Raw genomic sequence first — 15259 nt, forward strand, 5'->3', positions numbered from 1 at the left:
GCTGTATTTAACATTCTCCAAAATGGACTGAAATTTTCAGGATGTTGACTTGGACTGGGAGGTGACTGACGTGGATTCTTATCTCTCTGAACACGAGCAGCCTGTCTTTCAATGATTCGGAAGAAGAGAATGAGGACTTTTTATTCCTTACCTAAAATACGTTCAATGTATGGCTTTAGCAATTAATGAAAATTCTTGCATGATAATTCACACATACATAAGTTATTAATAATGCAGTTCTAAGTAAAAGGCTGCTCCATATGTTTTAAAATAATTTTAATGCCAAATGTGTTCAGTGTAGTACACTCTTTAAAAAAATTAAAAAACTGAATTACACTTTTAATGTGATGTGGGGTTTTATTGTATGAAACATGATTTCAAAGCAGATCTTATGGCCTTGAAAAATTAATTAGGGCACATAACATTTTAACAGACCATTCTCCCTTATATTATGCAAATAATACAACATTGTTGCATCCTCAACGACATCTGCTGAAACCACAAACCCAAAAAACCATGACATTCTGATGACATAAACAATATGTATTACGTTAAAATAGCGTAATGTTATGATACAGCATTTGTACGATGGTGAAGTTCAGGTGAGAGGGAATGACAAGATTTGCATCATGAAAGAAGGCAGCTGACACCATACTAGGTTTTTAAGACTTTTTGTATTCGATTCTCTCAACTTTGACATCATCTCCAATGAGCTGGTAGACATATGTTACAACTGTGGAGGCTTGAATGTCCATCAAAACAAACGATGGTGTAATGTTGCTGTGAAGAGACAATTTAATAATAAATGTTAAGTACATTAACATTACTTCATATAACTGCAAATAACCAGGGATTAGAAATGGAAAATTAGCGATTTCCCCCCACCCCCCCAAACATAGTAGAAAATGAGAACAAAATCCCTTTTAATTGAAAATGCTGGTAACAGGTTACTAATGTTATTTTTGCATACCAATAATTTCACATTAAACGAATTAATTACACTACTTCCTGCTGCCCAAATTGTTAACCATTTTTACTTTTTATTAAAATGACTAGTTTATCTGGCTACCATTAGGAAAGGAGGTCGTGGATGGAATGTAAAAATATAATTTGTGCTCAGAACGAAAATTATGAGAATTATTACAAAAATGAAAAACGTTTAATTTCTAATCCCTGTATATAACCTTCTACTTTAATTACACAAGGTTTAAAAGAGATAAAATTAAATGCTCTACCTTTCCAGTGCACTATAGGCCCCGGTGGCTGATCCAGGGTTAATATAAAATTTGTTCTCATTCTCAAAAGCCTCAAATTTGTGCGTGTGGCCAGAGATGAGGATATCCACATCCAGCTGCCTCTGAAGCAATGCCAAGCTGGCCATGTCACCCCAGGGGATCACCTGGTGGCCGTGGATCAGACCGATCTTAAACTGCCCCACCGTCACCACCTTCTGCTCTGGGTAATTCAAGTTCTATCATTTAAAAACAAAGAGAAAGTGTAGACAAGAGGAAACAGGTAGACAAGTATCTATATCCACAGTAAAACGAGTCCTAAATCGACATAACCTGCAAGGAACATGGATAAACAAGTACATAAGCATCTATGAAAAAGTGATTCATTAAAGGAATAGTTCATCTAAAAATGAAAATTCTGTCATTGTTTACTCACCCTCATGTTGTCCTAAACCAGTTTGACTTTCTGTCTTCCATAGAATACAAAAGGAGATGTTAGACAAAAGGTTGGTCTCAGTCACCATTCACTCTCATTGTATGAAGAGAAAAAAAGATGCAATGAAAGTGAATTGTGAATGATCCAGTAATTTTGCAAAACATCTCCTTTTGTTCCACGAAAGGAAGAAAGTCATGCAGGTTTGGAAAAGAATTCTGATTTTTGTATGAACTATCCCTTTAAATAGAAATGGAAATAAAACTCAACCTCATCAAAGTCTCCTCTGACAATGTGCACGTCTCCAGCTAATGTTTTCAGGTAGTCATAGCTCTCCTTTGTACAGAGGTTTCCTGTGCAGAGGATGTGCTGAATCTTGCCAGGCACCAATAACTTCTTGAATTTGGCAGGTAGGGTGTTGCATCGGTGGGGAATATGCAGGTCACCTAACACAAGGACCAGCTATTGCCAAAATTAAACTTGTTAGTGTACAAACCTTGATGTGTAACTTAATGTTCCAATTAAGTAAAAATGGGAAGAGGTTTTCATCAGACAGCAATTATTTTAAAGCCTTTTTTTTTAGCAAAGCAAAAGAGCTGCTTCTAAGACCTCTGTAAACATAAACAACATAGGATGCAATTAAATCACTCACATACAACAAAAGTCCCTCACATTCATAAAAATGTTATGTAGCATCAGATCTGTGGCCTTAAAGAAAACTGAGATGAAAACCTGAGATGCTTCACACCCTAAATAATCAATAAATCAATAGAAACAACTGATTCAACCATAACATTCTAAATAACCATGGCTATGTTCGGAGTAGCATACTAATACTATTTCTGCAGTATGCAGCATGTATACTGTGCACAGTTTGTTAAAAGAATAATTCACCCAAAAATGAAAATTCTCTCATCATTTACTCACCCTCATGCCATCCAAGATGTTTATGACTTTCTTTCTTCAGCAGAACACAAACAAAAATGCAATGAATGAATGGTGACCGAAATGTTGAAGCTACAAAAAGCACATAAAGGCAGCATAAAAGTAATCATACGACTCCAGTAGTTTAATCAATGTCTTCTGAAGTGATCTAATTGGTTTTGGTTGAGAACAGACCAAAATGTAACTCCTTTTTCACTGTACATCTTGTCATTGCAGTCTCTAGGCACTTCAAAGTGCATGACACATGCGTAGAGCACTAGGAACAGTAATCAGGCTTGAAATCATGATTGCCAAGGAGACTGCAGATGTCAAGATTAATAGTAAAAAAGGAGTTACATTTTGGTCAGTTCTCACCCAAAACCAACTGGATCACATCTGTAGACATGGATTAACCCACTGGAATTGTACAGATTACTTTTATGTTGCCTTCATGTGCTTTTTGGTGCTTCAAAGACTTGGTCACCATTCACTTGCATTGTATGGACCTATGTTTGGAGTTGAGATATTCTTCTAAAAATATTTGCTGCTGTTCTGCAGAAGAAAGACAGTTATACACATTTGGTATGGCATGAGTTTGAGTAAATGATGAGAGAATTCTCATTATTTGGAAGCATGGAATACCCTGAAGGCCTTTGACACATAAAGTTTGATTAAAATACAAACTGGTTTTATACAAAGCAAACTGTAACTGTTTTATTTACAAGTTGATAAATGGACAGCATTCTCTGAATTAAGCCACGGTCACACTAGACTTGGTCTGCAAAATTATTTCTGACACTGCAATGTGCTGAGTGGCATTAATAAATCAAAATTATATAATTTTCAAAATGTTAAAACATACGTCTACTCACATTCCTGCAACAATAATAATAATACAAATAAAAAAACTCTGAAATATGTATTCTTTTGTATTGAGCCAAGAGGTCAGTGTGATCTTTGATTGGTTACACGTGTCGTCATCATACAAATTTGCAAGAGTTCACCAAACTTGAACTTGCAAAATTTTGCATGGTCATAAGACAAACGTGGCATACTACTGAAACAGTTGTTGTTGCATGCAGCATTAGGGCTGCAACTAACGATTATTCGACTATTCGGACGATTATTGCAACGATTAATCATTAGCTCTAAACCGACTATTCAGCTTGTGCCCCGACTTAAAAGGATGTATTAAACGTGCTTGCTAACAATAAAGAGGACAAAATCATCTTTTAAAATACCTCTAAATGACATTCACTGAATTAAAGGGAAAAAATACTTATGTTTAATTCATTAAAAATTTCACTACAAAAAAAAAAAATCCTATTGTTATCAAGTGTATTTGTCTTTTTTTCCATTTAAAATTGTCTAAAAATACTTAAAACTAGATACATTTACTTGAGGTGCAACATATAAGATATTCAGACTTGCTTTAAGAGAATGTATCTTAAATATAAATGTATTTTGTATATAAGTGTATTTTTTCACTTGGTTATACTTCTGCGAGTACAGTAAAGACAAAATATACTTATATACCTAAAGCAAGTCTAAATATGTTATATGCTGTTTCTCAGGTGAATGCATCTTTTTTAAAAGGATATTTAGATATTTAAAAATATTTGTATTTTTAATATTATATTCAACATTCTCATATAAAAAAAAAAAACATTATTCTGCAGTATAGCTGCTAAAGTAAATGTACGTTGTTTTAAAAAAGTTTTAGATATTTATATTGGAAAACAAGCCAAAACAAAAACAAATCAAAAATGTATTTTGTTGCAGTGTATAATGGGGCGAAGACTACCCTCTCTCACCTTTTTGTTCACTTCAATCCATCTTTAACTCACAAAAAAACAAACTCTCTCTTATTAATAAAGCTGCGTTTTGCCAATTTTCTTCACGATAAGAAATGCACAGTGACATATATTATGATTCAATAAGTTGCCATCACGTTATAATCTAGCTGCATTAAGCGTGCACTCGAGGGATGAGTGTCCCCGCAACAGAGTGTACCTCAGCCGGGTGCAGTTTCAATCTCTCCCCTTTAGATCGGGACACTTCGCGCAACTCATAGAAGAGGCGCTGACTGCACAGAGAAATGCCAGTTTCCTTATTATTTTAACTTTAATAAAGCTATAACGCATTAAATAGAACTGCATTAAAGATGAAACGCCGGAGTGTTTCCTTTAAAGACGCTCGACACGCAAGTTTTGCTTAAGCTGAGCGTCAGCTCAGACTCTGCTTATTCCACAAGAGTGCTTCTGTATTTACTTATTTTGTATTTTTGCATTATAATTCCCTCATACTTTGTGATCTACATCACCTGAAGCTGTTTGGAAAGTTTAGAGTTCATCTGGACTGTGAGATGTGTTTTCTTCCTCTCATCAGTCAGGAGCGAGCTGCAGTGCTGCTCTTGTGTGCAATCATTAGAGTTTCATATGATCTTATGTTACGTTAAGATCAAACGACTATTCGACAATGAACATTTTTGTCGACAATGTTTTTGTTGTCGATAACGTCGACTAATCGTTTCAGCCCTATACAGAATACTATTTTAGAAAAACACACACTACAGTGGTATTACATTCCGAACATAGCCGATTATTCTCATGAGAACACTATGTTTGGCCCAGCCTCACTGAAACTAGCCTATAATTAGCCTATGTCTAAAATATGCATAAAAGGGTTCATGAAATATGCAAAACACACAAAATATGTTGCAGCATTGCTTAGAAACAGGATGATATATTTTTAACATGGCATGTACATTATGATGATATAGTAAGGAAGATAAGTATTCCTTAATTCTTAAACTGCAAGCTTATAATTAGATGATTAGTCATTGCTATTTTATGATCAGAGAGGAATTAATCTAATGTACTTGCAGGCATCCTTGCAAAAGAGTTTAAACAGAAGGCAGAGAGGTGAGAGGAATCATGCAAGATCCAGCAGCCCAGAAGCAGCAGCACTAGTCTAAAATTCAGAAAGCCACAAGCATGAGGTCCGGGGAGGGCACTTACTCTGTGACCAGCCTGAATACAACGCAGTGGTTGATTGGAGACAGGATGGGGAACAGTGGGTGAGGAAGGGTGAGGTGGTGGAGGATGTGTGGAAGCAAAAAAAAAAAATAATAATTTGAAAGATGGTGTAAGACAGAAGGAAACTGACACAACAAAGTGGGTAAACAATAATATTCCATGGAAAACTCATATGTTAGTTTAAATGCTAAGTGATTGTGGTTGATAAATGGATAGCACTTGCTGCAAACGGTTAGTGTGAAGCTTGGGGTAAGAGCTTCTGTATGCTGCTGAGGAATCCTATAAGAACATATAGTCTCACTTTAAACACTGCTGACAATCCAAAAGCATTTAAATGTTTTACCTAAGATGGACCACTTTACACAATGTATAAATATTTGCTCTAACAACGATTTGATTTGATTATGATTCTTTATTAATGATGCGATGCATCATTATGTCTGATCACAATTTGTTTCAATCTGGTCTGATTTTTTACTATATGATTTATAATTATATTAAAAATTGATGCGATTTACCCCTTTAATTTCAAAAAATGGATAATCATAAAAATGTTAGCCCTTTTTAATCTGCTTCTGAATGACAGGGAAATAAACATACCCTTGTTTTTTTTTTGTTTTGTTTCATTTATTAGAAGTACAATATAGTGAAGAAGGAGTGGGGTTTACTTAGGAAACAATTTCCATGCAGAAATTGCTAGTAAATTTAACAGACCCTATTTTCAAGTAAAGGCTACCCACAATTCTTGGTGGCTTTAATTAGAAATTCCCCAGTAAAATTTACTTTGCAATACTCTGTTTCTAGTCAAATTTACTCTCTCTTTGATTGTACATTTTACTCAAACAATGCAGCAATGAATTAAGCCATGCCTTTACAAGTGTACTAGCATTTTAATGTTTATTTTTTTTTTAACGTTCTTAGGGTACGTTTACACGACAACGATGTACTAAAAACGGAAATGTTTTCCTTTGCGTTTTTGAAAAGTTTCGAGTACAGACGACAACGTTGTAAAAACAATCCCCGTTCACATGGATCCGCGAAAACGACTAAAAACGCTGTATTATTCATGCCAGGCCAGTAGTTGGCGATGTCACTTTGTAAAGAAATACTACGCGCCTACGCACATAAGCATTCTTCCACAGAGCGGTGAATACAAACAATGAGGATGGCGATCGCTTGTCGCAGTAGTGATGCAGTAAACCTACACTTTGCTGGAGAAGCGTCAATAAACTCAATCTTGAGCAGCACAATCACAGTCCTGTAGTCCGCCATTGTAGTTTTGAATGTCTTGCGCATTGTTTTGAAGTACTCGCGCGCATGCCTATAGACTGAACACGTGATACACGTGCGCATGACGTCATCGTTTTCACAAATTCGCGTTTTTGTAAGTTTACATGGAGACGATAACGGCATTGTTTTCAAAAACGTGCACTTTGAAACCCCTTTTCAAAAGTTTGCATTTTCAGGCCCCAAAACGCCATTGTTGTGTAAACGGCCCCTTAGTCATGTAACACATGACACATGGAAACCTTCCAGAAGGAAGCTTAATGCATGCTATGTAGTCTATGAGACAACATCACCTTGCTTTAATGGCGAAAGTACCAAGATCTAGAGCAGACCTGAACACTTCGTACCTGAACATTTCGTACATAAAACACGATGACACTAACAATCAACGGATTTTTTTAAATTTTTTTTAGCATGAATGCTTAATTTTAAGTAGAAAATGAACCTCAGACTAAACAACATCAAAATCAACAATAAAAGCGTGTAAATCAACTTGCAAACAGTGAAACCATGCAAGCTCATTAATTATTCAATCCCGGTGCATGCTGGGAACACCAGCTTTGAAAAGTTAAGTAAAATGTACTTATTTTATTTAACTGTGAAATTTAATCAAAAAAAGTTTTCTATTTTAGGATTCATTCATGATGATGCATTGTAACATTACAAACAATCATAAATAATATTTTATTATAAGCTAATAATAAAGCATTCTTTAGAGCATTCATTTTTACACGTTTGAATTGAGTACAAATGTAGAATTTACTTCATATTTTCAAGTTTAACTTATTTAATGTAGAAAGTACTTTAACTTTTCTGCTATATTTTAGGTTACAAAACAAATGAAGGCCGAAACATACTTTCCGCAAGTATGCGAATGCAGACGCGAGTGCTTGGTCAACGCATGGCCTACTTGTGGTCCTGTTGTACAGCATGTGTGCTCTTGCGTTGCTCTGGCAGTTACAAACCTCACACCACAAGGGGGCGATAGAGTTTTTTTTAGGCGCCACAAAACCGAATCACGTAAATTTTACTCTGTGGTCCGGTGTTTTATGAAGTCTAAAAGCCATCCCAACATGTCCAAAATGACTGGATATCCATAGCTAGTTGCGGCATCTCTGCTGCGGATGCCATTTCTTCCTGGCTCGGCCAAATCGGTCCCATAGTTAATGTCGTTATCAGAATTTAGGGACGCTGCAATTTCTTGCCAAGCATTTTCAATCGCTGTTTTATTCGAATGGAGAGGGGACGAGGGGTCGTAAATATGTTTGTATAATCTAACTTGTTCGGCAAGACTCTCCTCAAATTGCTGCTCCGCCATGACTGTTGTTGACTGAAAACAGAAAATCCGCTCTAGCGCCCCTTGCGGCAACGCTGAGAATGCAGCGCATTGTCGCGTTGGGTTATGAATTGAGCGCTGACACATTTCACCACACAATGACGCGTGGAATCGAGCTTGCGTAGCAAGGTGCGTCTGTGTTCACGTACTTGCGTAAAGTATGTTTGGGCCTTTAGGCTTCTTGTATTTAGGCATTCAAAGAAAGATAATTCATTATATTCATTCTAAACGGACTCCAGTAACTATATTCAAGCACTGTCCAAGAAAAACAAGCAAAACAGATTAATATTAGTACTTTAAAATTGGCATTCATAACAAGTTAATGTTGAATCTAAGGTTTATTTTTTTCTCATTGACACAACTTTAGAAGGGTTAAAATAACAAATATTGCACTATTTTCCATTAGAATAAAAAGGTATTATATAACTTCGGGTGAAACTACAATTATTGTTATTATTGTTGATTTTATACCCAATGTATTTTGGATGTAATTCCTTGTAAATTTCTAGAAGCAATAACAATGCGTTTATCAAGACTGTTTAGGAAACTATAAGTCCAGTTTCATGTTAGCTACTCTCGGCTGACAGGCTGTTGTCATTTAGCGGTAAAACATCAGATTAAGCGTCGCACAACTGAAACAGATAATTAGTTCATAAGGAAAAGAATATACTTCGATCTTAATAAACTGCATTCGTTTAAGCGAGATTTACAGTCTACATCCTGAATCTCTATTGCATGGGATGAATAACTCGGCGCTAGCTCGCTGCTGTCATGTGACCCAGCAGCATTAAAAAACAGCCTTTTGGGAAAGCACATATTTTTCATATCGACTTAGACGTATGCGTTTAAGAGAATCCAGAGATAACGAGGAATTTCTGATAAACAATGGTGTCTGATATGTGTACACGTACCATTTTTGTCCAGATGTGTGTTTGAGCTCAGGAAGCTGATGTTGACAAAAGGCAAGAACTCCTTCAGCTCAGCAAGACGAAACGATTACTATGGGCGAACCCACCACAGCGCCCTCTAGCGTTAACATGTACGTTCCCATCCAGCAAAACCATAGTTTGTACACACGCTGTGGTCATTAAATCAGAAATCAACCATTTTTTAACTAAGGGAAGGACACGTCTGAAAGACGCAATCCTTAGTAGACTATGTTAGGAGATTAGCTTGTAACTGCTACATTCTTTTCCCATCTTTTATATGCATATGAATTGTTAATGTAACTACACTATCCACATGTAGGCTTAATTCTTGTATTTTTAATTCTTTATTCTTGCAACAGCATTATACCTTAAAAGTCCTCTGTACAAGGATCATTCTCGGAATTCAGTAATATTTCAGTCCCCCAGACTTTTTAAAGTCATGGTTCACTAAAATGAAATGTTACAAGGTGTTGATATGTCCATTACAAAGAATTAAACAAATTATTGCATTGAAATCAAATTAATTATAAAAGAATGTCTTCTTTCTACCTTATACCATGCATTTTGTCTCAGAGCCTATCAACTTTGAAAACAAATGTTTAATATACACTTAAATATGTGGGCCCTACAGCTATACAAGGCCCTCAATAGGGCTCTTTGACCATGAGGGCCCCCAGCCCTGTTATAGGACCCTTTTGCATTACTGTTTAAGCCACTCTTTAACCGTATGATGCATATCACATTTGACACATGACTTTCTAAAGATTCTTCATCAACTTCATCAACTATTCAACATGATCAAAACTATGCTGAAAACCCTGTTGTATTCAGTGCACTAGATTTCTACTGCCTCCTTGTTGAATTTTCCATGCTCTTGGAAGTCGAAGACCTTGTAATATAATTTCCTAAATGGCTACCTTCATATTGTGATGCACTCATCTTTTTGATGTGAAATCTTTGCTGATTTTGATAAAGTAAAATTAACAATAATGTTTATATTGTTACTGATATTTCAAAAATTTTATTTATTGAATTGAAGCAACATGTGCTTACTTAACATTTCATTATTTTATAGAAAAATTGGTTTAAAAATGACTATTATATCATATGTTAGGCTTTATAGGGTTAAGCTTTATGTTTGTATGAAAAGTGCTGTCGAACAAAAACATTTATTATACTATTAATTGCTACAACTGCAAGTTTGCCCTACATTACAAAAAAAAAAAAAAAAAAAAGAGAAAAAGAAGATATTTTATTTTGTGTGGTACAAAAGTACTGATTAACTAGAAATTTAAAGTTTGTTGAGACAAACTATAATGTTGGTTTGACAAAACTTTGTCTGAAAATTTTAAATACTTTTAAATGCTTGAAGTTAGAAAGTTTTACAGGTTTTACAGTAAGACAAATAAGAAAGAAAGAAAGAAGAGAGCATTTTAAAGCAGATTAAATGGCAGTTTGAAATCATGAACAAGTAATGTAGTCTGGGAGATTTTGGCATAAATGATGACTTCACAGGGCTTTTTTGATGGGAGAATAATAATAATGCTAGCCAGTCATTGCAAACAGAATTTCAAATAAAACGACCAAAATACCACTATTTTTGAGCCCCACACCTTTCAGCCCTTCAAATCTCTCACAGTGGAGGGTAGTCTTTGAAGGTTATAGGGTATAGGGATGATCACTTCTGAATGGAATGAAACCCATCATTCAGATGAGTTAGAAAACATATAGCAGCGTGAGCCAGAACTGCCTAAACTCTTTGCCAAGTTTCACCAAACTCATGCATAGATGCTGTAATAACCTGTTTGTTAATTTCTTCAATATTTAAAGTGTTTGATGAAGTTAAAATATGTCGTAATGTATTATTGCCCCTTTAAATATGTGCACTTTACACATTTATTACACATTTTGTTACATGCTTTTTTTGTATGCATAATTTGTAGTATTTACAAGTATTAACACTGATTTTACATTATGTATAACAAATGTTAAAATTATACCTTCTCTTTAAGAAAAGTTACTGTTCAGCAAATGTGTTTCGGTTGAACGGTTTCTTTTATTTGTTTGAAAATTGATTGCGTGGATCTCAACTTTAAAAGATAATTGGACCGGGGGCCTTGCTAGTCATAATCCACCCATGCAACCACGTCACATGAAATTGACAACTTCGTAACACACAACCCTGTCACATGTTTCACTGTCAACCTGTGACGGGGTTGAGCTATTCACTACAGTTATGAATATTGTAACAAAAATATGGAATAGTCAATATATTATACATTACAAGTTCTATATATTTACTTCTATGAAACATGGTTTTAAAAATATGTGGGTGCAAGTGGCCTAGTCGTGGGAGAGTTGTGATGGGGGTTGAGACAAGAGTGACAATATTGGATCATTTAAATAGGAGCACAATTAAAAATCAATGTATTGTTTGCAGCTTGACATGTTCAGGGCTAGCACAAAATCTTGGGGGTTTTAGTTAAAATTATTATTATTATTATTTATTTATTTTTTTTACCAAAATAATGAGATCACAGACACACAATTTGCCTATTTGTAACTTTATCGCATAATTATTTTTTAGAATACTGTCATAAATGTTATATTTGTAGTCATTAAATTAGTATGAGGGACACACGAGCAGTAGGTAGATGTTTATTTTACAACCAGTAATGTATAGAAACATTTTCAAACCACTTCCATTATGTCCGTGATGGGGTTGAGAAGAAAAATGGTCCAAATGTGAAAAAATAAAAATAAATAATTAATAAAAGGCCTTTGATGCTGAATGGGGGAAAATATGATCTGATAGGGGTTTAAAACATGCCCAATGTTGTGGAGTATTCAGACAATTAATCAAATAAAAAAAATAAAAAATATTCCTAGTTTAAATTTTACCAAATCCCAGGAATCATGGAAGTAAATACAGTTTATTGAATTTGTAATGTATAATATATTGACTATTCCATATTTTTGTTACAATTTTTAAAAATGTTGTGAATAACTCAACCTGTCACAGGATGACAGTGTAAATTGTGAAAGGTTTGTGTGTGACGGAGTTGGTTCTTAGCAAAGGATCACAAATAAATATTTGCAATAATGAAAGAATGATAAACAATGCATATATTTTATTTATTTTCTTGGTACAAATTCAGTTAAGTGCCTCAGATACATAACAATATGCTTGGTCTAAGATAAAAAGAAGTGATTCTTTTATTAAAAAATAGTTTTAATGCAATAATTATTTTAATTGATTATAATGGACATATCAACATCTTGTAAAAAGCTTTTAACATTTCATTTAGTGAACCACCACTTTAAAAATCTGGGGGACTAAATTTTACCGAATCCCAAGAAAGACCCTGGAGTCAACTCACCATTCATTTGGGGTTTGCCTACAACATTTTGTTCTTTAAAATGACAAATGCAAGTAAAATGATTAAGTAAAATGAATGACACATCAACAGTTTAAGTCAGAATTTTTACAGGATAAGGACTTGTATGGGCAGGTCTTAAATGGTCACCATTTCTTTTAAGATTGTAGCCATTTTTAGGCACATTTTTAAAGTTCACTTTATATGGTTTATTTAAGTTAATATATTACTATTTGTCAGTGTGAGAGAGAAAGGCTTAGTTCGGAATTGCATATACAAATGTGTGCCAACTCAGACAGGCATCCACCATGGCATGTGCACCTGGTTACTTAGCAACCGTGGTCAACAACACACAGAGGCAACATGTACAAAGGCGCCGTTTATCTGTACTAAAAGAGTAGGAACCGTAGTCAACAGTCATACGGGTGAGTGTTAGCATTTTAATGACATCTTTTCTGTTATTGATCTTGTGCTGAGTGCTTAATGGTGAAATTGTTTAAAATGATTGCATTTCCGTGATTAAGCTACAATGTGGCTATAAAATCAGAAGCATCATGTCCATTCAGACTGAGGGGGCAAGTGAAAGAAAAGGAATTTTTTCACCTAAAAATGAAAATTCTTTCATCATTTACTGACCCTCATGCCATCCCAGATGTGTATGATTTTCTGTCTTTTGCCGAACGCAAACGAAGATTTTCAGAAGAATATCTCAGCTTTGTAGGTCCATACAATGCAAGTGAATGGCGATCAGAACCTTGAAGCTCCAAAAGCACATAAAGGCATAAAGGCAGCATAAAAGTAATCCATAAAGCTCCAGTGGTTAAATCTATGTCTTCAGAAGTGAAATGATAAGTGTGGGTGAGAAACAGATCAATATTTACGTCCTTTTAACTATCAATCTCCATTTTCACTTTCACATTCTTCTTCTTTAGTTTTTGGCAATTCACATTCTTCGTGCATATCGCCACCTACTGGGCTGTTGTGCAAATATGATTTATTTCTTCTTTTTTTTTTTTTTTGCTTTAGGCTACTTTATCTCTCCCTTTTTTTCTTTCTCCTCCCTGCCTAATTGGCAAAATGCACGAAGAATGTGAATCGGCAAAAAATATTCATGAATGCATAAAGAAGGGCTGGTGAAATTATAGAATTATAGTAAAAATGATTTTAATATTGATCCGTTTCTCACCTACACCTATCATATCGCTTGTGAAGATATGGATTTAACCACTGGAGTCATATAGGCCATGTTCACACAGCAGCAGAATACGGTTGTCAGACCTGTTCTGAGTGCTTAATACGGTTATGATCACACACAGTTCAGTTATTTATGAGACTGACAACCGCATTCTATAACCGAACTGACACCCGCAAATTTTCAGGTCTCACAACCGCATTCTCAGCAAACCTGTGCTGTGTGAACAGGGCCGTACTTGACAACTAGTTGTTAGTTTCGTCATATACAGTGAGAGCCATGCTGCACTGTACACGCATGTGTCTTGTGTGTTTCATGTGAGGTTTCGTTAACTCACGGAGATGGAGAAATGAGCTGCATGTCATCTGAAAATTCAGCCACTGTTTTCCAGTTTCACCGGCTGCTCATGGGCACAAGCCGAGCGACACAAAAGCTGTACATTGCATTTGGTTAAAAAGCATTCAAAGCCGCTGTTGGATAATTATGATCTGATAGATGTACTCGTGCCTCAATTGGACTTATTTATTTAATAACGCGGCATCAATTGTGATAAGAAATGCTGGTGATATGGACGTCTTTTAGTCACTGTCACTATGATTATAGCTGTTAGAATACGGTTGTGACTTCGGTTGTTCGTTCCATACAGACAGTATTCATGCCGGTACTATAAGTTGTTGTATGAACGGGACATTTTAAGACTCACACCTGTAGGTAAATACAGTTGTCAATCACAAACACCGACTGTGTAAATGTAGCCATGGATTACTTTCATGCTGCCTTCATGTGCTTTTTGGAGCTTCAAAGTGGGTGAACTCTCCCTTCAAAGTCTTGGCAACAAAAAGCTGGTTATTTCCTCCATTGTTTCCCAGGAAAAAAAGATAGAGTTAATTAATCAAACTTTGACAATGGCTTGTTGTCACACTAGATAAGGTAAGTTGTCACAATGGGAACCTGTCATTAAACCAATTAACAACACAACAATTATTAATGAAACTGTAAAACAACATTGTTCACAATATAGTTGACCTTTGCCTTAATGTATCTCAATGTGGTTATAAAATATGACGATGTTGAAGTTTAAGCCAAGTTTGAAGGATAGAATTTACCAGAAATGCTCCTAATTAAAGACAGTCTTGAAAAAAGTGTTTGAAACTAACATACACAACCACTACGAGAAAAAACAAACATTTGTGACTCAAAATATAATATTTACTGAGACATAAAGCCAATCCCTTATGACTTCCCCTTGAGACAACTATAGCCATGGTCTCCCTTTAATCTTAATTTATATTTTTGTTTATTCAGTATTGAACTACATCAAGATTTTAGCATAGGCAGTTGCATTGTGTGTTCACCAAGTGAATAAAAAAGAATAATAATAATAATAAAAAAAAAACCTGAATGTACATTTAATGTAATAGTTATATAATATATAATATATAATGGTTAGGTTTACCCTGACTGTGCCCTCCTTGCCATTATTATTTTTATTTTTTGCTAAAGAAGTGAGC

The 15259-nt window shown here is 35.1% G+C and overlaps 1 protein-coding gene across 1 annotated transcript; it reads right to left on the reverse strand.

Moving 5' to 3' along the window:
- Positions 1 to 336: 336 nt before the first annotated feature.
- On the reverse strand, positions 337 to 9270 carry LOC127431094 (vacuolar protein sorting-associated protein 29). The gene is made up of 4 exons (XM_051681351.1): positions 9162 to 9270; positions 1936 to 2127; positions 1236 to 1471; positions 337 to 780 (listed from the first exon to the last, which is right to left on the reverse strand). The coding sequence occupies exons 1-4, from the start codon at positions 9162 to 9164 to the stop codon at positions 663 to 665; spliced, it is 549 nt and encodes a 182-aa protein (XP_051537311.1). The 5' UTR covers positions 9165 to 9270; the 3' UTR covers positions 337 to 662.
- Positions 9271 to 15259: the final 5989 nt, after the last annotated feature.

Source organism: Myxocyprinus asiaticus, chromosome 40 (assembly GCF_019703515.2).
Source record: "Myxocyprinus asiaticus isolate MX2 ecotype Aquarium Trade chromosome 40, UBuf_Myxa_2, whole genome shotgun sequence".
In the NCBI taxonomy this organism is placed as follows: domain Eukaryota; kingdom Metazoa; phylum Chordata; class Actinopteri; order Cypriniformes; family Catostomidae; genus Myxocyprinus; species Myxocyprinus asiaticus.